Genomic DNA, 23,346 nt, shown 5'->3' with positions numbered 1-23,346 from the left:
AAATAACATTATTTTAATTAAAATAAACTAAAAAATTAAAAATTACCTATTTGTTGAAAAGAGTAATCATATTACAATTTAAATATAAGTTTAAGAAGTTAATAAAACAATAAATACTTGTTTTTATTAATAATTTTTAAATTTTAAATAAAAAATTTAAAAATATTTTAAATTTTGTACTTAATATAATTAAACTTTAACGAAATTTGAGTTAAATAAGTAGTATTCAGTCAGTATTTGTATAAAAATAAAAATATATAACAAACTAAACATTAAGTATTGTTTAAAAAATTAATTATGTTAAAAGTTAAAAATTATTAAAATACTAAAAATAACTCATAGTGTATCATTAATGCTTTTATCAACTATTTTTAAATCTTAAATACATTATTTTATTTTTTTTTGTTAAAATTTAAGTTTTTATTAATTTTAAAAAATTTTTTTTTAAATTTAAATTTTTGTTAATTTTTAAGTTTTTTAAGTTTTTTTTATATTTTTGGAAATTTTACCTATTTTCCCGGGAATTTATACGGGAACTTGTGGGAATTTTATTGAATTTACATGGGAATATTTGGGAACTTAAGGAATTTTTAGGGAATTTTCTCTAGACCCCCCCCCTTGATTTTGGATTTTTGAAAAAATTGCCGTTTAAAAATGCAATAAAAATCTTACCCCACCCAATACCCCCCCAAGATTTTTTGAGAATTTTGTAAATTTTACCCCGGTCTACCCCCCCCCCCCCTAAAATCCAAAACCTTGCTTAACCCTGATATATGATTAATATTTTGGTTTATTAACAACAAAAAAAAGAAAGAAGAAAAACTTCGATAAGTTTTAAACAATTAATTTAAAAAAAAAAAAATTAAATACAAACTATCCATCCGTTTGGATCAAAATGTAAATCAAATAAAAACTTTTTTTGTAAAACATCTGTAATTTCGAACCATTGATTGAAAATAAAAATAAAATTTGGACATTAAAATGATTTTTTATTAATTAATTTAATTACAATTTCATAGATATATAATTGTCTTATTATTATTGATTTTAATTAATAATATCAACACAACAGTAAAGTTGTTGATATGATTTGGTACCCAAAAAATTTTTTTTTATATTTGACACCGATTTTGATGGCTTTAAACGTTGAAACAAAACGTTAAAATAAAAGTTTAAGATAAATATATAATTAAATTTACAAATATATATAACAATATACAACAATAACAATAACAAAATACAACAACAAATAATTAAAAATAATTACAAAAATTTTTTAATTAATAAAATATAGTAATAATGTATCAAATTAGGCGTGGTTCACATATTACGTTCGAACTTGAAGGGAGGGGTAGTGATCTTAAGAACGTTCGCATTTAGATAATATGGTATTTTTAGTAGTGGGGGGGGGGAGGGGTTAGCAGTTATGGAAATGTGAACGTAATTTTTTAAAATAACTACATAGGGGAGGGAGGGGTCTAGATTTCTTAAAAAGTGCGAACGTAATATGTGAACAATCCCATTATCAAATAATAGTAAAATACAATATAATAGGATTTATTAAATATAATAGTTTTCGGATGTTTTTTGAATATATAATATAATTTAGTGGACAACCTGTCCCTCCAAAAAAAAAACGGTTAGTTTTTGATTCAAGCGGTGACAACATTGAGTTGTCTTAAAACTTTAGTCTTCCTGATAGAGTAGGCAAAACCAAGTGATGAGTTGACAATCAAGAAACTGATAATCACAGCAAATACGGTAAATACAATGTCAGCCGTAGTCATATTGCGGACATAGATTGAGGCCAACACTATACCGATAAGCATAAGCACGCCAGCAGTTATTACATAACCCATAATGATGTTGACGTGCAGTTTAGTTTTACTACCCCACCAAATGGCACCGACAATGCCCACAATTGCTACGACCACTATAGCTAACGAGTAAACTACTAGAACAGACGTCTGTATTTTGAGGGGTTCGCCGCCCAAACCATTACCCGATATCATAAAATAAAGGGCAAACAGTATGACAATAGCGTTGAGTGAAACCAATGTATATCTCAATACACGAAATATTAAGTTTATATAATCTATTATAGATTCAGCCATTTGTTTGTTACTATTAATAATATTACGGTAATAATAATAAAAAAAATATTTATCACTTGAATCACACTTTAAAATACAGTATATATAAGTAAACGATTTTTTTTAACGATAATAATTAGACAATTAACTTAATTTTTATATTTAAAAAATTTTTTTTAGCAATCTTGTAGTTGTTTTGTTTAGCACACAATTTGTTTCAATAGATTTATTTAATGGGTTTATATATATACAGTATATATATTAATCAACAATTTTTATAAGTGTTAAGTGTATTAAGATTTGACTAAATACGGCAAAAATGTTTGACAAAAAAACAAACAATTATTACATAAATATTTATCATAAAGATATTTTGGGTTTTATTATTAGTAGTGATGTTATTATTATTATTACACAAGTTTTGCTTAAATAAAATGACGCTTTCATTACATGAGAGACCTGTTTGTATAAAAGACTTGAGGCGTTGGCAATGATGGCATTGAGTACCACAACATATATAATATATATATATATATATTATATACTGTATATATATATACAAAAGATAAATTTTTTTTCAAAAAATAAAATAAAAAACTGATTATGAATTTTTACATTATGTTTATACAGAATAATTTAAAACATGTATATACAGTAAAAACAATGGCAAAAATTTATTTTTCAAAAAAAAACTGTGTATTTATTAAACCCATAAAAAATCGCTATAAAATTAGGCTTTTAATTAACACATTAAGTTTACATATATATACTGTATAAAGTGTTGTGTGTTTTAATTATAATAAATTATTAAATGATATTTAATATCTCTCTAAAACAACAACAAAAAAATACAGTGAAATTAGGTGTTGAGTTATTTGATAGTCAGACAAATAATTTTGTTGATTTTAACTTACTTTTTATAATAAAAAAAGTTTCAATATTTATAGCAATTGAGGTGAAGGTTGGACACGATTTTTTAACGGTATCGGTATATACCGTATATAAGGGGAAGATATGCTATTTTATGCCTTAAAAAGTATTATTATTACTATTATTATAAAAGTGCTTTAAAATGCTAACAATTAAAGAAATTTAATATATATAATAAAAATGTAAATAATTATAATATCTAATGAATTATTCTTGTATTTAATATAATTATTTTCGTCAAACCCTTCACCACATTCCTCAACAAAAAACATAAATAAATTTTTTTTATATAATATACAAAACAATTTTTAATTATTATTAATTTTTTTATAAAAAAATTTATACACTATATTATTAAAACATAATAATAATAATAATAATAATCACATTAACAGACAATTTATTTACAGTATTTATTGTATTTTTTAATTATATAATAATTATAACAACATTTATTAAACAATTAGATTTATTTAATAATTTTATATAAAACAAATGTTTTGCCATTCATTCATTAAATCAATCAATCAAACAGTTAGTTAGTTATCAATCAAAGGGGACAGTCGTCTATTGATAATGAATCTGGAGTTCCAAGCAATCCATTGTAATCATACAGATATATACCTATCTAACAGTTGCTAACTATTTGGTTATTTAGTAATACCTATAGTAAATTTAGTAGTAGTGGGTGTGTCTGAAACACCATCGACAGCAGCAGCGGGTTTACAACGGCCTTTACGCTTCCTTTTACGTGGTATAACATTGTGTACGACATACTGGTGCCGATCTAACAGTGTTTTCCATTGAAAATCCCGATCACAGTTAGGCTGATCGCATACGTGTGGAAATGGATGTTTAAGTGAGTGTCGCTGTAGTTCGGCATTAACTGTAAACACTCGACCGCACTGTCGAAACGTGCAAACGTGTCGCTGACTATGCCATCGCATTTTATGTCTCTGTAGGCCATTCCTCAGCCTAGTCTCGAACGTACAGCCGTCGGCATTACACTTATAGATTCTATCGGTATCGGTATGTTTCTGTTCCCGGTGCCTGTCGACAACTGTCTTATTGGAACTACTATAACCACAATCCTGGCACTTGTAGACACTCTGCCGATGCTGTTTAGCCAAATGTGAGGTCAACTGTTGACCTGAGAAAAATCGTTGATCACATTCCGGACACCGATGAGGCCGGTGCTGGTGTTTGTGAACAGTGTTAATATGTTTTTCCATACCGCCCGCCGTACGCCTACGTTGGCCACAATCTTTGTACGGACATACTGACCAGGGAATCGTATGATTATTACGTATGTGTCGGTCGTGAAATTCTGGCCAAAATGTATAGTAATCGCAACTATTGCATCGGATCAGATACTCCCGATGACATTTCAGTAGATGGGCGTTCAATAGTTGGACACTTTTGAACGATTCGCCGCCGCATTTGTCGCATTCGATAATCTTGTGCGTGTTTCGCACGTGCTTTAACAGTAGGATTGCTTGACGAAATTGTTTTTGGCATTTAGGTTGACTACAAGCATAGCGTTTGGGTGCAGTCCAAACTTTGCCAACAGCGGCAGCTAACGGTGCCGCCGCTGGCGGTTCCTGTTGTTGTTGTTGTTGGGCTGTCTCTATCAACTGATGCTCAAGTAGTTCATCATTAGTAGTAGTGGTAGTCACTTGTTGTTCATTACCGGTAATCGTTTCGTTAGCATCAGCAGCGGTAGTGTTGTTGTTGTTGTTGGCATCGGATTGTTGTTGTTGTTCAACAGTTACAATACCAGTAGATCCCACTATAACTTTATTACCATCACTCAGACAAACTTCGTAGTGATAAAGATGAATATGTTTGACAAGCAGTTCGTAGGATTGGGTAGTGTATGTACACGAATCACAGCATAGACTATAGGCAGCGCTGTTGGCAGCGGAATGGCATAAGCCGTGGTGCTGTATGAATGACAGTTTGGTTCCGTCTAACAGTTCATTACATTGCAAACACTCCATCATTAGGGACTGGTTTCGGGCTTTCGCTTCCAAAACTTTATCTAATAATCAAAATAATAATTTTGATTTTAATGAAAAAAATTGTATAAAAAGTGATTTTGATTTGATTTTATATACTGTATTACCAAACGAGCTCCGGTAGTTCGGGTGCTGTCTGTCCAAATGTTCGCGCATAAAGGCCGCGAGTGTGGCGTCCGAAAACTTGTTTCGATGAGTACCGCATCCTTTGCAACGATACGAACAGTGTCGGCATATAAACTGATTAAATGCCGATACTTTAAAGCTACGGTAGGCCACAATGGGTACGGAGGCTACTGCCGGCGCCACTGTCGATGTTGTGTTAGCAGTAATGGGAACCATTAGATGTGCTTCACCACCGCTGGCACTGCCGACCGGTATCCGATAAAAGTTATTCATAACTGTATCAGTCTTATGTATTGTCTTGAAATGATCGGTCAGTTGGTCACTGCTGTCAAAACTTTTATTACAATGAATACAATGGTTGCCAGTGTTTGATGGCGTCGTCGTCGTCGTCGACGTCGGCACTAACAATATAGTACCGGTGTTGCCGTTGTTGTTGTTGTTGCTGTAAAGTGACGACGGAATTGTCAACTGTTTGCCATCTTTGGTCATAATAGTCAACGGCTGTCCGGCTGTCAGATTGGTCTCCGCTGGCGTCGTCATTGTCTTCGTCGTCACCGCTTTAGTAGTCAAACTGTTTTTGATTAGTGTCGACGCCTTTTTCGTTGACAAGCTCTTCATTGTTTTAATATAGTAGCCGACAGTAAGTCGTTGTCTAAGTTCGGCAAAATCGGTCTCGACTTTGTGAACATCGGTCAAGTGTTGGTGAAGTGGTTCAACAGCTGCAAAACGTTCGCGACAGCCGCCTTTGCCGCACAGATAAATGTTGACCTCAGGGTACGGCTGGTTACTGTCGACGCCGACGACGACGACATTGTTGTCAATATCTACTACACCATCGACTATCACTTCTTGGCTGTCATTGTCGTCCTCATCGTCTACTATAGTGATAACAGTTGTCTTCTTGTTTGTCGATGACTTTGTCTTCATCATCACTGGTGGACTTTTATCGGCAGCCAATTGAACGGCTGATTTGTTGGCAACAGCGGCGGCGGTGGCCGTCGTCTTTGTCGGCCTATCTTTGTTGACCATCTGTTGGCTGCCAATCATCGGCAGAGTTCCCGTGTTTTGGTTGAATGACTTGATTTTGTTATATTCGGCAATCAATTGGCCGCCAAACTGGCGAAACTGTTCAAACTGTGGACACCGACAGTCGGATTGCAATTTCGATGCAAACGATACCACTCTATGCATCGATTGTCTCAATGACCACATTTGCCGACACTCGGCCTGATATTTGGCCAGTTCGCTGGCCAATCGTTGATTCTCCCGTTTCAAGTCATCCATTGTGTGTGTGTGTCTTCTTCGGTAATCATTACCCGATGGCCATCACATGTTTGGTCATCACATTGTTATCGCAAAATAGTTATTGAGTTCACAGTAATTGTTGGGAAAAAAAAGTTTGTAATAATAATAACAATAATAATAATAATAATAACAAAACACATACAGTAATGATGTAAACATTGAATTATTTTTATTATTATTTAAATTTATTTATTTTTTTTTTTAATTATAAATACAATGAATAATGTGCTAAATATTAAAACAATTATTATTATTATTATTATAAATGCTATTAATATTAAACGTTAAGTTTATTAATAGAGTTTATGTAATATTTAATACATTATATCAATAATTATTTTGGATATCAATAATTGTATTTTAAAAACTTATAATTTAATTATAATTTGTATTTTTTATGTTTATTTTATTAATTTAAGGGGAAAAATAAATTAAATTTAAATACTTATTAAAAAATAGTTAATATCATAGTTATAAACATTTTAAGAGAGAGAGAGAGAGAGAGAGAGAGAGAGAGAGAGAGAGAGAGAGAGACGATAATATTGAAATAAATTAACAATTTTTTTTAAAAATTTATTTTTATTTTTATTTTCATTATAACCCATCGTTATAAATGACATATCAATTATTAATCAATTGTTTTTTTTAATAATAATAATTACAATAAAATCTATCATTAATTAGTTATCTAATAATAATAATTATAATTATAATTAATTATAATATCTACGAAAAAAAAACAAAACAATCAAATCGTCGGCCAAACCGCCAGTGGCTGCTAATGATGTCCAACACCGCCCTCCCCGTGACCACCGCCGCCATCTGACCAGTATAGCCACGGTTTATGTTGGCGATTGTGGGGTACTTTTGCATACTGGCGGTCATCCCATCGGGTATAGAACCACATCATACCGAAAGCGGTCGGTATAGTCCAGGCCAACAGTTTCATCTTCCAAGTGGCCATCAGTTTACGTTCATCAACATGTAGACCACCCATGACTTGACCGCAAGCACACACACCGACACTAGCCGTAAAAAAATAGTGACCGCAAGTGTCTTACAGTTGTTTAAAAAAAAAATCTACCGATAGATAGATAGCTATATAGTGTTGTGTTTGTCGTATAATAATAATAATAATAATAATAATACAAACTATTTGTGATCTATCTATCAGTGTGTTTGTAGGCACAGGGAGGCAGCACTGGTAGGCAAACAAATAAATCTGGGACCTGGATGACTTAAATTAAATAATTAAATTAAAGTATTGATAATGATAACCAAGTTTTTTTTTAATTTTAATTATACAATTTTATTACAATTAATGTTTTTTATATTATTTTTATATTAGTAGAGATATTTAAATAATAATATTATTTTTAATTATATGATATAAATATATATTTACAATATTTATTGATTATATAAATATTATAACTAATATTACTACTAATAATATAAATAAAAATAACAAAACAAATAATAATTTTATTATTAATATTATTATATAATGTATAAACAAAAATTATAATTTTAACTATATTAAACTATTTAATTTTTTAATTTTTTTTTTGTTTAATTAATTAAGTTAATAACTTACTTAATAAATTATAACAAAATAATAACTATTATTTAAATAATAATTCAGATATTTTTCATAAATTATTGAAATTTAATATTTTATTTTTAAAGTTCTATTTATATATATTATTATCTATTAATATATTGACAGTATTTATAAGTCTATAATGAATATAATATATAGTTATGCAAAATCATATCAAAATACAATAAAACAATAATTTTTATATCAAAATTAAGTTATTATTATAATTTGTTATTATAATTAATACAATATACATGTATATTGTATATGATAAACAGTATATTAATAAACAAAACAAAAAAATTGAATATTTATTTTTTTATAAACATTTATTTAGATAAAAAATTTATAATTTTAAAATATTTGATTATCAAAACAATGTATATCATAGGAATATGTATTATTTTATTTTGTTTTCAATTATTTTGTAAAAATATATTTTATAAACTAATAAACATAAATAAAATTATAGATAAACTTCAAAATTTAACATAATTGTCGTAATTTTAGGACAACTATCCATTAGTTTCTGTACATTTGTTTCGGTAAATTTCAAACTAGTATTTTCCAACTTTTCCGAAGTCATTCTCAACGATTGCAATGATTTTAGTTTTGCTAAACAATCAAACAATTGGTCGGTTGTATTAATACAATCAAAACCAATATTATGAACATTTCGTATATATTTCATCGGATTTACCAGAAAATTGTCGGTCAAATGCCAGCGATAGTTGCAAATCAATGACAGATGAGTTAGTTTTGTTAAACTAATCAACGAATTGCTGGATAATTCAAATCCATTATCACTACTATTATTGTTGTTGTAATCAATTTGTTTGATATTTCCCCAGAAAGTCAAACATTTTAATTGTAGAAAGTTTTGGCAAATAGTTTTCAATGTATGATTAAAATCATTGACCGATAAAAACCATAGATAGACAAATAGTTTTTTAATTTTAAGACAATTTGAACCAATAGTGTTCAAAACAGGTATAAATGACATATCAATAAAACAACCGAAATATGAATTGATTGTCAATTGTCTTAATTGTTTCATTTGCGATACACAACTCAGTATGTCTTTGTTGGACAAGTCGTTGGTTTTGAAATTAACTGAAAAATCTGTTAGATTTTTGCCATAAGTTTCAATGAATTTCTTGTAATTAGTTTTACTGATAGCCGAAGTCATATAAAAATCAAATTTACGTAATTTGGGAAACAATAGTCCACTGCTATTGTTGTTGTTGTTGTTATTATCATTATTGCTGAAGAGCAGCGATAGCTGATCCACGACTATCGGCGACGAATGGTTTATAAAAGAAATTTCCGATAAGTTTTGACATTTTTGAAACCATCCGCAGATAAGTGGATCAAATTGATGCAAACAAAGTGACTGTAATTTTGTAGCATATTTTGCTAACAATCGGCAAACAGTTATGACATTTGTACCGTCGGTGACATCAAACGATTTTATATTACTTCCATATTTTAGCCACAAATCATACATTTCGTTGTTTTCGTACAAATGTTGTCCAAACGGTCGGTTTCCTAACTTTTTCATTAGTTTCTCATAGTTTATCATATAATTGTAATTACAGTCAACATAGTTATGACTGTTAAACATTAGTCGCTGCCATTGTCGGGACACACACTCGTACCGAAAGCGGTCACCAAACGGCATATAACTGAGCAATAGTCCGCATAAATCATCACCAAATCGGTTCAAACTATCTCTACGATGACTGTCCGGTTCGTCCACTTTTACCATCTCTTGTATTTAAATGTCTTTGAATTAATTTGGAAGTCTTCAAACAAATAATTATTTTTTTTTAAATAAAAATTTTTTTTTGACACACTTTGACTCAAAATATTATACACAAAACTAATTTCAAATTTATAATATCGTTTACAACAACAAAAAAAGTGTTTAATACAGGTTTATTAAATTGATTTTGATATTAGTAATAAATGTTTATCATTTTATATGTATTAATACCTGTACTTTAATATTGATAGATATTTAGCGATTAGATTATCACTAATCAGAGATTAAAATTTTTGTTTGTTTGAAAAACTGATTCAAAATTCAAAAACTACAGTTGCATTAATGCATATTTGACTAAATATCATAAAAATAAAGATACTTTATATTATTATTTATTAGTTATAATTATATGTATTTTGTAGTGATTTTATAAATAAAAATAAATATAAATTTGAATAATTTATAATAAAAAAAATAAAGATTAATTTTTTCCATACAATTTTTATAAACTAATAGTTAATTTTTGTTGTCTAAATTTTTTTTTAATTAACTATTTAATTACCAAAAAAAATGACATTATGTTAGTTACTATTATATATATAGCTTTTTGTAGGTAATTATTATTTTTTAGTTATCAAATTAAAAGTAATTTCTAATAAATAACAACAAAAATGATAGAATATTATTAATTGTTTTATTAAATAAATAATAATTAAAAAATAAATAATTTAGTTTAATAATAGTTAGATTAATTAATAAGTTTTTTTCCGATTGAAAATAAAACACACAAAATATACAATTATAGATTGATTGATATAAATCCTAATATATATATACAGACAGTATTATAACTTAACATTTACTTATATAATTTATATACATATATATATATATATATATATATATATATATATATATATATATATATATATATATATATATTAATTAATTAATTAAATAAAACTATAATTAATTAATTTTTTTAAATGTCTTTTTTTAGTATACTTATAAATTACTGTGAATTTTCTCAAATCTCTAAATCGCCGTCAATATCGTCATTAGATCTGATTTGTGTGATGAGCTGATCCGCTTCCAGCAAATCAGTGGAACTTCTTCTCGGAATAGTCTTCTTATTAATCGATGCTGTCGTCGTCGTCGTCGTCGGCGTCGCCATTGTCTTTGTCTTCGCTTTCTTTTCAGTCAACGAGTCGTCACTTTTGTTTCGACCAACGGTTCCGGACAGATGTTCTTCTGATGGTTCACTTTTTGTTTGGTTACTTCGCGTATAACTCGATAACAGTTTATTTCGGACAACAGACCACCAAAGCCAGACAACGAATACAATCACTGCAATACCCAATAGGATGACTATTATGACGACAATCACTATATAGACTGTATAGCTGTGTTGTTTGCCAGTAGTAGTGGCCAACACCGACGATAAATCACTGCCCGTCAGATCGGTTGCCGACGAGTTGGCTATTGTTATCGCCGTCGTCATCATCGCCGACACATTGGTCATCACACTATCGTCTGTAATAGTTGCGGTACTGTTGTTAACATCACTGGCATTGACTGGTATAGCAGTGGCAGGGCTTGTCGTCGTCATCGGTTTTGTAGTGGTTGTTGTGGTAGTAGTCGTAGTAGTGGTTGTTGTTGTGGTGGTGGTAGTAGTAGTAGTCGGCCGTGAATTTCGGGGACAATTGAAATATTGTTGAGTTTGTATCAAAGTTTTTGGTTCACACTATTAAAAAAAAATGTTGAAATTTAAAAAATAAAAATTAATAAAATTGTGTGTAAATTGTTATTAAATGCTTAAGTTATGTTAACTATTATATACCCGCGGCATGTCTTTAACATTAGCGCCAATACAATAGTTTTTATCGCCAAACATAACCAAATTGTTTTTATTGATAATCACGGCTTTAATATCCATAAAGTTGCCAAAGTTGTCACCCGTCGGCTGATTGTTAATGTGGCTAAAGAATGCCATATATTCGCCGGCTCTGACCAGTTCGCCAGTCGATACGTATCGGGGATCTGTTATACTGTAGAACTGGTATTTTGTGTACCACTTGGACTCGAATATGATATAAACGGCAGCATCTTTGCGGGCCAGCGACCCGTTATCATCGAAGTAGTGATCGGTAGCGGCCATTACTTTGTCGTTGACTCGCATATAGTTCCACTCATCTGTCGTGCCATTGATTTTCGAAACATTTTTATTATAGAGAAACCATTTGTTTTTCTTTATTTTTTTTTAAATATAAAGGAACGGTATGTATGAAATGTAGTCAAAATATATATATATGATATAATAGGTTTTTTCTGTCTCATTACTTACAACAATGAAAACAGTGGCCAAACCATATTTGCCCTCATCAATGGTAAACGCCGCGTCCACTGGTGTCGGCAGTCCAGGCCAACGGTTGTCAATCCAATCGCCCGGTTCGGGCGACGCACCCGTTTGGGTGTCGATTATCCAATAGGATTCACCTTTCAGTATATAGTTCAGGCCGTCATCTGCACTGACAGCCGCGTCAATGATCAGATCGTTGCACAGTTGCTCTTCGGGACCACCGATCATGTCCTGCTGTCGTCCTGTTTTGGTGGTCTCCGTCATCGATGTGGTCGTCATCGTCGACACTAACAACACAATTAACGCCATCATCGTTGTGCTGGTGGTGATGATGGTTGATATCCGTTCAATATTACAATAAAAATCAAACATTTAATTACTTTTTATAGTTTTATATCTATACACTATTTCATTAAAAAAAATTTGTAATTAAATTAGTTTTTTTCAAACAAACAGTCAATTGATTTTCCAGAAACTGATTATCAATTTTTATTTAGTTTGTTTGAACTACAATCTCGAGGCCAACAATTAAAATCCATAAATAAATTGTGTATTAATTAAAATATTTATGCGATTAATAACTATAACAATTAATTTAGTTACTATTAATTTATAAAATATAATAATAATAATAATACAGTAATATATAATTTGTAGTACAATTAAATTTGACAGTAAATTAATTGTAATTTAAAAATTATATATATTTTTTAAAATTCTAGTCTATTAGAAAAAACAATAATTGTGTATACTATAACAATTTAATTATTACTAACTAACAAAAATGATCCTAGTAACTTTTTTGTCGTTGTTTATGTTGAATAATTAGTCAAACAAAAATTAAAACTTTTAAATTAAAAATAAACATTAATTTTTATTTACGGAAAATAATAATGATGATAATAATAATAATAATAAAGCGGTAATTAATTTTTTATTTAAAAATATCACTTAATCCTAAATTAACTACAATTTAAAAAAAACTTTTATTATTATAAATTCAGATAATTATTTCTTTATTTCAATTTATTTTTAATTATATAATAAAAATATTTCTAGAAATAGCTATTAATATTAAAACATATTATATTAAGTTATTTCCTGGAAGTAATTTTAACAATTAATATTATACAGTATTTCTATAAACAATATATATATATTTTTTAAAAATTCATATTAAAAAATATTAAATTTTGATAAACATTTAAATAATTAATTTTATGTAGAATTATGTTTCTAATCTATTTTTGACCCATCGGTGTAATTGATCGGTTAGTGGTCAACACAGTGTTGTCCAACACATTAAGTCTATGAACCGGGCGATCGGGTCCTGAACTTCGGTATTATGATATTTGCGTCGATAGTGGGGTAACTATATTGTGTAAAATAACTATATATTTTGACTAATTAAATGATAAATATATATATATATATATATATATTATATATAACTATTTAATATTTAAATTTTATTGTATTTTTAATTTAATTAATTAGTCATTTATATGATAAATAAAAACAAATAAATAAATAATTTATTACTATTAGATTTTATACTCATATTTGATGAAAAATTGTTAATAATTTAAATTTTCTAATAGTTTAGTTTTTATTTTTTTTAAAAAAGTAATTATAATAATATTTATATATATATATATAATTGTATTATTATTTATTTTTATTTGCATTATCTTTTGAAATTTTTTAATAAACAAAAAATTTCCATAATAAATAAAATGATGAATAATCCACAAAAATAATTAAAATATTTTTTAAAACAAAATATTTTTGTAATTTATATTTTGTTTTAAAAATATTACTTATATTACTGTAGTTAAAAAACTTATACTGTACACATTGTACTTAATAATATCAATAAAAAATAAATAAAATTTTTTTTAATTATCATTGGATATTTAAATTATTTAGTCTAAAATTTTTTTTTTATAGCAATACTATCACTAATTATACAATAAATACAATTTATTAAATAACTATTATATACAAAATTAATAATAATAACTAATATTATGGCAAATAATACATATTTAATGCAAGTGCACAACATTTGCGACATAAAGTTACGCCACTATCCGCGCAAATATCCGATACCGAAGTTTAAGACCCGATTTCCGTTCAAACGTAATCCTATAGACCTAACTGTCGCCGATTCCGATAAACTACATCAATGGTTATACAAACAGTTTCCGACCAGTTATATATCAGAGGAAAACTATCGTAAACTGGCCATCACTTCTGTATTAACTGTGGCTTATTTGTATCCACTATGTCATCTGAAGGACAGGTATTATCATATTTTACAGCATATGATCTATTTTTTTATTATGGATGACAATACTGAGGAACCGTGGGGTCGACTCAATAGTATGGATAATATGGCTGAATGTAGACGTGTTTGGGCACAGGTTAAGACACTAGTGGCCAATATAAGTGGTCATCAAATTTCCAGCAGTAGTCCAGTCGTCGATGACGATGACGGCCGTATGGAGCCATACGTTCGGATAATTCGGCCGACATTTACCAACATTTTCCAGTCACTGAATGGCCAACAGTGGCTGCGTTTTGCAGATTCGTGGTTAGACTACTGTACCGCTAATGTCGAAGAAAATCAAACCAAAGGCCAACAACGGTTTGTTTCTGTCAATCAAGTGTTAATCGTATGTAAAATGTTTTGTTAATTATATATATATATCTTGTATATAATAATTGTATTTAATTTTTTTAACACATACACACACATACACGCACATACACACACATACACATACATACATCATACACACACATACACACACATACACACACATACACACACATACACACACATAAACACATATACACACACATACACACACATACACACACACATACACACACATACACACACATACACACACATACACACACATACACACACACATACACACACATACACGTACATACACACACATACACACACATACACACACATACATCATACTTATATTCTATAGTAATTAATAAAAAAATAATAGATATATACTTAAATACTATAATAGCTTCGTCGGAAAACCATAGGTCTAATACCGACAGTATTATCACTAGAATATGCCTACAATATTGAGATCCATGAGTCCGAATGGTTGGACCCACGCATGCAATTACTATTGCAATTACTAAACGATCATATTATCTATATTAACGATTTGTTTTCATTTGAAAAAGAGCTCAAATCAAATATCATTGTAAAATCTAATACAATGGGCACCGGTAGCCATCAATCACTCGATGATGACCGACAAGTATTGCCACAAATGGCCAATACTGTTGCCCAGACTGCTGTTGAACTGAATTGTTCAATACCTGATGCACAGACAGTTATTTGCAAACGTATTGAACAATTGGAGATTGAAATGATAAAACTAGTGGTCGATTGGGAACAAAGTAGTGTTAATGATGGCCAGTCGTTAAGTCCCGGTGTCCGACAATTTATTAGTGGACAACTCTATATGCCCGGCGGTAACTATAGGTCCAGTTTAGGTGTCGATAGATATAATAAATTTTGAATAAAAATATTAAATATATATATATAATATTAATAATTTATTATTAATAATAAATAATGTATTATTGTTAATTACTATTACTACTACTAATAATAATAATTGGAAATAATTTAATTCAAACATTTATAAAACTATATGATTATTATAATTAATATTTAATTTAATTATTATATTAGTTTATATATTCATATTGTTATACAATAATTATTCTGTATATTTATACAGTATATTTGTATTTTAAATATTAAAAATGACAACAACAAAAAATATTTATTATATAACTATTTAATATATGATAATTAAATTTTATTGTATTTTTAATTTAAATAATTTAAATATAATTAATTAGTCATTTATAATAAATAAGTAAAAACAAATAAATAAAAAAATTTCTTACTATTAGATTTTATACTAATATTTGATAAAAATTTGTAAATAATTTAAATTTTCTAATTGTTTAGTTATTTTTTTTAATGTAATTATAATAATATTTATAATATATAATTGTATTTTTATTATTTTTTATTTGTATTATCTTTGGAAATTTTGTAATAAAAAAAAAATTCTATAATAAATAAAATGATGAATAATCCATAAAAATAATTGAAATATTTTTAAAAACTAAATATTTTTATAATTTATATTTTTAAAAAAAATTATATTACTTATATTACTGTAGTTAAAAAACTTATACTGTACATATTGTATTTAATAAAATTATCAATAAAAATAAATAAAAAATTTAATTATCATTGGATACTTTAAATTATTTAGTCTAAAATTTGTTTATTGTATTAAATTTTTAAAAAAATCGTTTTGCCGAAAATTAGTCATTTAAAAGATATATAATAATATAAGTAAAATAATATTTATGTTTTACTGTATTAACATTGTTAACAGCATTAAGGGTCCATACATTTTGTCATTATTTAATTAATTTTTTTAAAAAACGTATTATTTTTTAAAAAAATTTTAGTAGTTTTATATAAACTATAATATATATTCTACTTTTACCATAATACTGTAAAATATGTATAATATATATATTGAATTACAATTAAATTAAAACATTACTTTAATTTAAATACAGTATATATATATATATTGTTTATTACAAACAAAATTGTTTTTAGACTAAATCAATTTAATTTTTATTATAAATTCAGATAATTATGTCTTTATATCAATTTATTTTTAATTATATAATATAATGTCGTCGATGTTATAAAAGAAATTTCTATCTATGGGATCCCCATTGACTAATTAAATGACAAAACAATATATTTATTATATAACTATTTAATAATTAATAATTTTATTGTATTTTTAATTTAAATAATTTAAATTTAAATAATTAGTCATTTATATAATAAATAAAAAAAATTTATAACTATTAAATTTTATACACATATTTGATGAAAATGTTAATAATTTAAATTTTCTAATAGTTTAGTTTTTAAAAAAAAAAATAATTATGCTAATATTTATAATATATAATTATATTATTATTATATTATTATTTGCATTATTTTTGTAAATTTTATAATAAACAAAAAATTTCAATAATAAATAAAATGATGAATAATCCACAAAAATGATGAATAATCCATAAAAATAATTGAAATATTTTTAAAAACTAAATATTTTTTTATTATTTATATTTAAAAAAAAATTATATTACTTATACTGTATTTCTGTAGTTGAAAAACTTATACTGTACATATAAAATTATCAATAAAAATAAATAAAAAAATTAATTATCATTGGATACTTTAAATTATTTTTAAAAAAATTTGTTTTTTAATAGTAATACTATCACTAATTATACATGTATTAAACAACTATTAGCTACAAAATATATAACTAATAATAACTAATATTATGGCAAATAATAACTATTTAATGCAAGTGCACAACATTTGCGACATAAAGTTACGCCACTATCCGCGCAAATATCCGATACCGAAGTTTAAGACCCGATTTCCGTTCAAACGTAATCCGATAGACATTACTGTCGCCGATACCGATAAACTACATCAATGGTTATACAAACAGTTTCCGACCAGTTATATATCAGCGGAAAACTATCGTAAACTGGCCATCAATTCTGTATTGATTACGGCTTATTTCTATCCGCTATGTCATCTAAAGGACAGGTATTATCATATTTTACAGCATATGATCTATTTTTTTGTTATGGATGACAATACTGAGGAACCGTGGGGTCGACTCAATAGTATGGATAATATGGATGAGTGTAGACGTGTTTGGGCACAGGTTAAGACACTAGTGGCCAATATAAGTAGCTGCGGCGGCCACCAAATTTCCAGTAGTATTAGTAGTCCAGCCCTCGATGACGATGTCGACCGTATGGAGCCATACGTTCAGATAATTCGGCCGACATTTACGAACATTTATCAGTCACTGAATGGCCAACAGTGGCTGCGTTTTGCCGATTCGTGGTTAGACTACTGTACCGCTAATGTCGAAGAAAACCAAACCAAAGGTCAACAACGGTTTGTTTCTGTCAATCAAATGTTAAACGTATGCAAAAAATGTTTTGTTAATTAGATATATATATAGTATAATAATTTTGTATATAATAATTGTATTTAATTTTTTAACACACATACACATCATACTTATATTATACAGTAATTAATAAAAAAAAATAATAGATATATACTATAATACTATATAATAGCTTCGCCGGAAAACCATAGGTCTAATACCTACAGTATTATCACTAGAATATGCCTACAATATTGAGATCCATGAGTCCGAATGGTTGGACCCACGCATGCAATTACTATTGCAATTACTAAACGATCATATTATCTATATTAACGATTTGTTTTCATTTGAAAAAGAGCTCAAATCAAATATCATTGTAAAATCTAATACAATGGGCACCGGTAGCCATCACTCACTCGTTGATGACCGACAAGTATTGCCACAAATGGCCAATACTGTAGCCCAGACTGCTGTTGAACTAAACTGTTCAATACCTGATGCACAGACAGTTATTTGCAAACGTATTGAACAATTGGAGATTGAAATGATAAAACTAGTGGTCGATTGGGAACAAAGTAGTTGTAATAATGGCCAGTCGTTAAGTCCCGGTGTCCGACAATTTATTAGAGGACAACTCTATATGCCCGGCGGTAACTATCGGTTCAGTTTAGGTGTCGATAGATATAATAAATTTTGAATATAAATATTAAATATATATTTTTATATAATATTAATAAATAATGTATTATTGTTAATTGCCATTACTACTACTAATAATAATAATTGGAAATAATTTTTATTAAAAAATTCAAGCATTTATAAGACTATATGATTATTATAAGTAATATTTAATTTAATTATTATATTAGTTTATAAATTCATATTGTTATACAATAATTATTCTGTATATTTATACAGTATATTTGTATTTTAAATATTAAAAAATTATTAATATAATAAATTTTTTTAAGTGTTCATATATCAAAATTTAAATAAATTACCAGTAATTTTTTTTAAATCACTTATTTTTGTTTTTATAATTTAATAAATTATCAATAAAATTAATATATTTTGTCATAATGTATCTATCACTTTTGGTCTAAAATAAATGTACCTTTTTTAAAAAATATATGACTAAACAAATGTGATATATATATAATATTAATTAATAATGTATTAGTTTTTAATTGGAAATAATTTAATACAAAATTCAAACATTTATAAGACTATATGATTATTATATATAATATTTAATTTAATTATATATATATTCATATTGTTATAATATAATTTAATTATTATATTACTTTATATATATATATATATATATATATATATATTCATATTGTTATAATATAATTATACTGTATAAATATATAGTATATTTGTATTTTAAATATTAAAAAATTATTAATCTAATAATTTTTTAAAAATGTTTATATATCAAAATTTAAATATATTATCGATAATTTTTTTAAAATCACTTATTTTTGTTTGTATAATTTAATAAATTATCAATAAAATTTAAATATTTTGTCATTATGTCATATCACATTTGGACTAAAATAAATGTAAACAAAAATTTTATTAAAAAAAAGTATGACTAATCAAATGTGATTTTTAAAAAAAAATATTTTATACTTTTTTGTTTTGTTTTTAAAGTTTTTATATCTTATTACGTCAATTAGGGTTCTATAGCTAATAATTCCCTCTTTTTTTTAATGGTTTTATTCCTCTAACAAAAAGTGTTCCTCTTTTTTCATTTCGTTTACTGGGAATTAAAATGTAATTTCTATTATTTCCTTTTTTTTTTGTTGCTATTATTTGCTATAAAATCCTAAATAAAAAAACAACTATAAGTCAAATATATAGTTTTTATATATATACATGTATATATATATTGTATTACAATTAAATTAAAACACTACTGTAAGTTAGAAATTATATCTAAAAATATATATATAGTTTATTGCAAAAAAAAAATTGTTTTACACTAAATCAATTTAATTATTACTATAACTACAAAAAAACAATCCTAGTATTAGTCAATCATACAATAATTAAAAAAAATTATTAAGTAACAATAATATAATGATAATAATAACATTTAACATTCAATTTTTATTTATTATTGACAATAATCAATATAATAATAATAATAATTAACCGGTAAATTAAAAATATTATGACTAAATCACAAAAATAACTACGAAATTGATTTTTTTGATTTCATTTTATTTTAAAATTAGATAATTTGTTTTTAATTTTTAAAAATACTATATTATAGCTAATCAATCAATCATTGATTGATTTCAAATGAATAATTAAAAATCAATCTTTTAGATAATCGTTAGTAAATTTCGACAAATCGTCGTTCAAATAGTTGGCCTTATTTTTCAATCGGCGAGCAATTGACGAACAGTCGGACAGTTGACGAATCTGTTCGTCCAATTGTTTCATTTCGGTCTTAATATCGGCCATTACTTCATCGATTAGATGACATAAACGGGCAAAAGTTGACGACAACTCTCTTTAAAAACACAAAGAAAACATAAATCAATTACCGGTAAAACAATTTGTTTAATTTTATTATACATACTGTTGGACCTGATGTGAACAGTTAGCACTGGTTAGGTCGACAATTAATTTCAATTTTCTGGTCGAATGATTTACATACTGTTTCTTGAATGTCGACTCTTTCGCCCGATTAGTCCACGTTAGACGTTCATAGACATAGAGTAGACCGTAAACGCTGCCCGTAATGGCTATCAATCGCCAGCCAATAGTCCGGACAAGTATACCGCTAACGGCAAGCATACCGACAGTTGTATGCGATTGCGATGTCAGATGACTGATCCGTTCGATAACTGCCAGCGCATCAAATTGATTGGCCGAAGCATTCATCACTACTTCACTGTTGCTGGGAGTCTGCGGCGCTGTCGATGGCAACGATTTATGCGACGACGACAACGACTCTTTCTTTGCCAAATCCTTTGAATTGGTAGTAAATCGTTGAATCATTTGAATCAAACCGAATGAAAAACGAAATTCTAAGTCTTCTTGAAAGTCCGAACACAACGACTCGCAGTTAATTCGGTATAATATCTCAAAGTTCTGTCGCGGTGTCAGACTATACGAGTGATAATGTTGTCGATACTGATCGTTTGGTGGCAACAAATTCATTACTCGTTCGATCATTTCTTTTTGCGCCGATTCGACATTACAGGACAATGCACTGGACAGCCGAGCCCGCAGATTGGATCCCAGACCGCGTTCAACGTGCGAATGCAGCTCTTTCTTGTAGACACCCAAAACCAGACTATCCGAACTAAATGGTCGATCAAAATCGTTGACCAGAAGCGATAGTCGCCGGATCTCTTCGTTAAGTGCGGCCGACACTTTCACCTCTACCTGTTCGACCAGATGGCAGATCTGGTGTTTGGCTTCGTTGGTCAACAGTTGTATCTGTTGTTGAATAAATTCCAGCTTATCGTTCAACTCTTTCCTTAGTTCGCACTTTGCGGTAATCAACTGTTGCGACGATCGTTCAATAGTGTCCATAATCGATGCCAATTCGGTAGCTAATCGTTGGCCACGTTTTGTGTGCTGAGCAAACTTTGTCTTCAGAGCCGTATGAGACAAACATTGTTCAAATTTTTGCTCGAAATCTTCGAACTCGAAATATCTGAGTTGATAGCCGTCGGCAAAACCAGACGGAGTTCCCGCTGTCTCGACGACCGATGACTGTTGAAGTCGAGTCTGGAGTACTTCTTTGGCCGAAACGAAAAACACTCGATCTTCGGCTTCGTGTCTGTCGACGACATTCAATTCGTTAGACAAGAAATCGATATCACGTGTCATATGCTGTTTGCGAACCAGTTCTTGATTTTCTGGTTCGGCTGCCGAAGCGTCCCATCGGTTGTTAAGAATGAAAATGTTTGGTTTCGATAGTTTTTCGTTGACTTTGTGAAAGAAGTTTTTTTCGGCTCTCATTAGTGTCGACTCCGAATTGGACACCAAAACAAACACATCGGCGTCCAGACAGTGCTTATCGATCCATTCGTCCAGATTGGCGGACACATCGATACCGGGACTATCAACTAGAACCACATCATCGCTAAGTAGTGAACATTTGTTTTTAGGCCAATAGACGCGGACCAGAGTCGAGTCGCCCATCTTTTCATTGGTCAACGCATTGGCCAAATGCTGGACCGATTCGATATTGAGCCGAGTATTGGGATTATCGTCGACAACAATAAACGGTTCGTCTTCGTCGGTGCCCTCGACCTGCAGAAAACAGTTGGTCGTGTGGCCCAAACCCGACGGCAATATCTTGTTATGGAGAACAGCGTTAATGACACTACTCTTGCCATTACTGGTTCGGCCAAAGAATGCCACTTTCATGTGATCGCGACGAAGTACATCGCAAATGGCTACCACTTTGTCGATAAAGCTGTCCACACGAGTCAACTGATCTTTCGTGACCACTTCGTCGGTAGAGTTGGCAACAAATTGTTTGGCCTCATCAACAAATTGGCCGATTTGGCCGAATATTTCGTTGATAGTTTTTTTGGCCAAAACAAACACTTTGAGTGGCGATTCACTAGCCGTTGTCGACGACGACTCCATTATCGATGTCTGTGTCTTAATAACCGGATGACTAGTAGTCTTAGTTGAGCCGAAACCGTTGCTGACCATCGAAATCGACCGATTAATCAGTGCAGCCATCGATCGCTATAGTATACCGATCGGTGCGCGTAAAAGACATTCAATTAAATCAAACAATCAATCGCTTGCAATGTCTTTCGTATTCTTCTACTTCTTTAAAAAAAAAACAGATGAAACTGATTCACACACCAATTGATCCAATAGTTTCAACAAAAAAATCAATTACTGATTGATTGCAATACTTATTGATTGATTTCATTGGATATTATGTCACACTTTAAGGTTAAAGTGTAATCACAATCAACACAACAAACAAACCCATTGTAAAAGTGATGATACAATCAATAACGTCAATCAATTGGTTATCGACAACATATAGATATACATATATATACAGTA

General features: G+C 28.7%; 5 protein-coding genes across 5 annotated transcripts; 2 read left to right on the top strand and 3 right to left on the bottom strand.

Annotated features, from left to right (window-relative positions):
• Positions 1-3,520: 3,520 nt before the first annotated feature.
• Positions 3,521-6,567, bottom strand: LOC128957459 (zinc finger protein 91-like). The gene is made up of 2 exons (XM_054303224.1): positions 5,149-6,567; positions 3,521-5,064 (listed from the first exon to the last, which is right to left on the bottom strand). The coding sequence occupies exons 1-2, from the start codon at positions 6,449-6,451 to the stop codon at positions 3,674-3,676; spliced, it is 2,694 nt and encodes an 897-aa protein (XP_054159199.1). The 5' UTR covers positions 6,452-6,567; the 3' UTR covers positions 3,521-3,673.
• A 4,300-nt stretch (positions 6,568-10,867) lies between these two features.
• Positions 10,868-12,574, bottom strand: LOC128957744 (uncharacterized). Its single transcript, XM_054303557.1, has 3 exons — positions 12,185-12,574; positions 11,681-12,088; positions 10,868-11,584 (listed from the first exon to the last, which is right to left on the bottom strand). Exons 1-3 carry the CDS (start codon positions 12,569-12,571, stop codon positions 10,868-10,870), a joined length of 1,512 nt encoding a protein of 503 aa, XP_054159532.1. The 5' UTR covers positions 12,572-12,574.
• A 1,655-nt stretch (positions 12,575-14,229) lies between these two features.
• On the top strand, positions 14,230-15,765 carry LOC128957743 (pristinol synthase-like). Its single transcript, XM_054303556.1, has 2 exons — positions 14,230-14,877; positions 15,259-15,765. Exons 1-2 carry the CDS (start codon positions 14,230-14,232, stop codon positions 15,763-15,765), a joined length of 1,155 nt encoding a protein of 384 aa, XP_054159531.1.
• Positions 15,766-17,646: 1,881 nt separating this feature from the next.
• LOC128957742 (pristinol synthase-like) lies at positions 17,647-18,976 on the top strand. Its single transcript, XM_054303555.1, has 2 exons — positions 17,647-18,309; positions 18,470-18,976. Exons 1-2 carry the CDS (start codon positions 17,647-17,649, stop codon positions 18,974-18,976), a joined length of 1,170 nt encoding a protein of 389 aa, XP_054159530.1.
• Positions 18,977-20,498: 1,522 nt separating this feature from the next.
• Positions 20,499-23,272, bottom strand: LOC128958706 (transmembrane GTPase Marf-like). Its single transcript, XM_054304612.1, has 2 exons — positions 20,879-23,272; positions 20,499-20,809 (listed from the first exon to the last, which is right to left on the bottom strand). Exons 1-2 carry the CDS (start codon positions 23,005-23,007, stop codon positions 20,611-20,613), a joined length of 2,328 nt encoding a protein of 775 aa, XP_054160587.1. The 5' UTR covers positions 23,008-23,272; the 3' UTR covers positions 20,499-20,610.
• Between the last annotated feature and the right edge of the window lie 74 nt (positions 23,273-23,346).

The sequence above is a fragment of the Oppia nitens genome, unplaced genomic scaffold (assembly GCF_028296485.1).
Source record: "Oppia nitens isolate AA-2021 unplaced genomic scaffold, nextdenovo-longstitch-racon4-pilon3 scaffold3_pilon_pilon_pilon, whole genome shotgun sequence".
Lineage (NCBI taxonomy): Eukaryota > Metazoa > Arthropoda > Arachnida > Sarcoptiformes > Oppiidae > Oppia > Oppia nitens.
The sequence above is the reverse complement of the archived record's forward strand: the minus strand, read 5'-3'. Positions and strand labels throughout refer to the sequence as shown.

What these genes read in the sequence shown, in the direction of transcription:
- LOC128958706 (XM_054304612.1), bottom strand. Translation starts at nt 23,007, where the DNA reads ATGGCTGCACTGATTAATCGGTCGATTTCGATGGTCAGCAACGGTTTC. An exon ending in TGTTCACATCAGGTCCAACA is followed by an intron (nt 20,810 to 20,878) that starts GTATGTATAATA and finishes GTGTTTTTAAAG; the next exon opens with AGAGTTGTCGTCAACTTTTG.
- LOC128957742 (XM_054303555.1), top strand. Translation starts at nt 17,647, where the DNA reads ATGGCAAATAATAACTATTTAATGCAAGTGCACAACATTTGCGACATA. An exon ending in CTGTCAATCAAATGTTAAAC is followed by an intron (nt 18,310 to 18,469) that starts GTATGCAAAAAA and finishes ACTATATAATAG; the next exon opens with CTTCGCCGGAAAACCATAGG.
- LOC128957459 (XM_054303224.1), bottom strand. Translation starts at nt 6,451, where the DNA reads ATGGATGACTTGAAACGGGAGAATCAACGATTGGCCAGCGAACTGGCC. An exon ending in GAACTACCGGAGCTCGTTTG is followed by an intron (nt 5,065 to 5,148) that starts GTAATACAGTAT and finishes TTTGATTATTAG; the next exon opens with ATAAAGTTTTGGAAGCGAAA.
- LOC128957744 (XM_054303557.1), bottom strand. Translation starts at nt 12,571, where the DNA reads ATGTTTGATTTTTATTGTAATATTGAACGGATATCAACCATCATCACC. An exon ending in TGGCCACTGTTTTCATTGTT is followed by an intron (nt 12,089 to 12,184) that starts GTAAGTAATGAG and finishes AAAAAAATAAAG; the next exon opens with AAAAACAAATGGTTTCTCTA. An exon ending in ATGTTAAAGACATGCCGCGG is followed by an intron (nt 11,585 to 11,680) that starts GTATATAATAGT and finishes TTTTTTTAATAG; the next exon opens with TGTGAACCAAAAACTTTGAT.
- LOC128957743 (XM_054303556.1), top strand. Translation starts at nt 14,230, where the DNA reads ATGGCAAATAATACATATTTAATGCAAGTGCACAACATTTGCGACATA. An exon ending in CTGTCAATCAAGTGTTAATC is followed by an intron (nt 14,878 to 15,258) that starts GTATGTAAAATG and finishes ATACTATAATAG; the next exon opens with CTTCGTCGGAAAACCATAGG.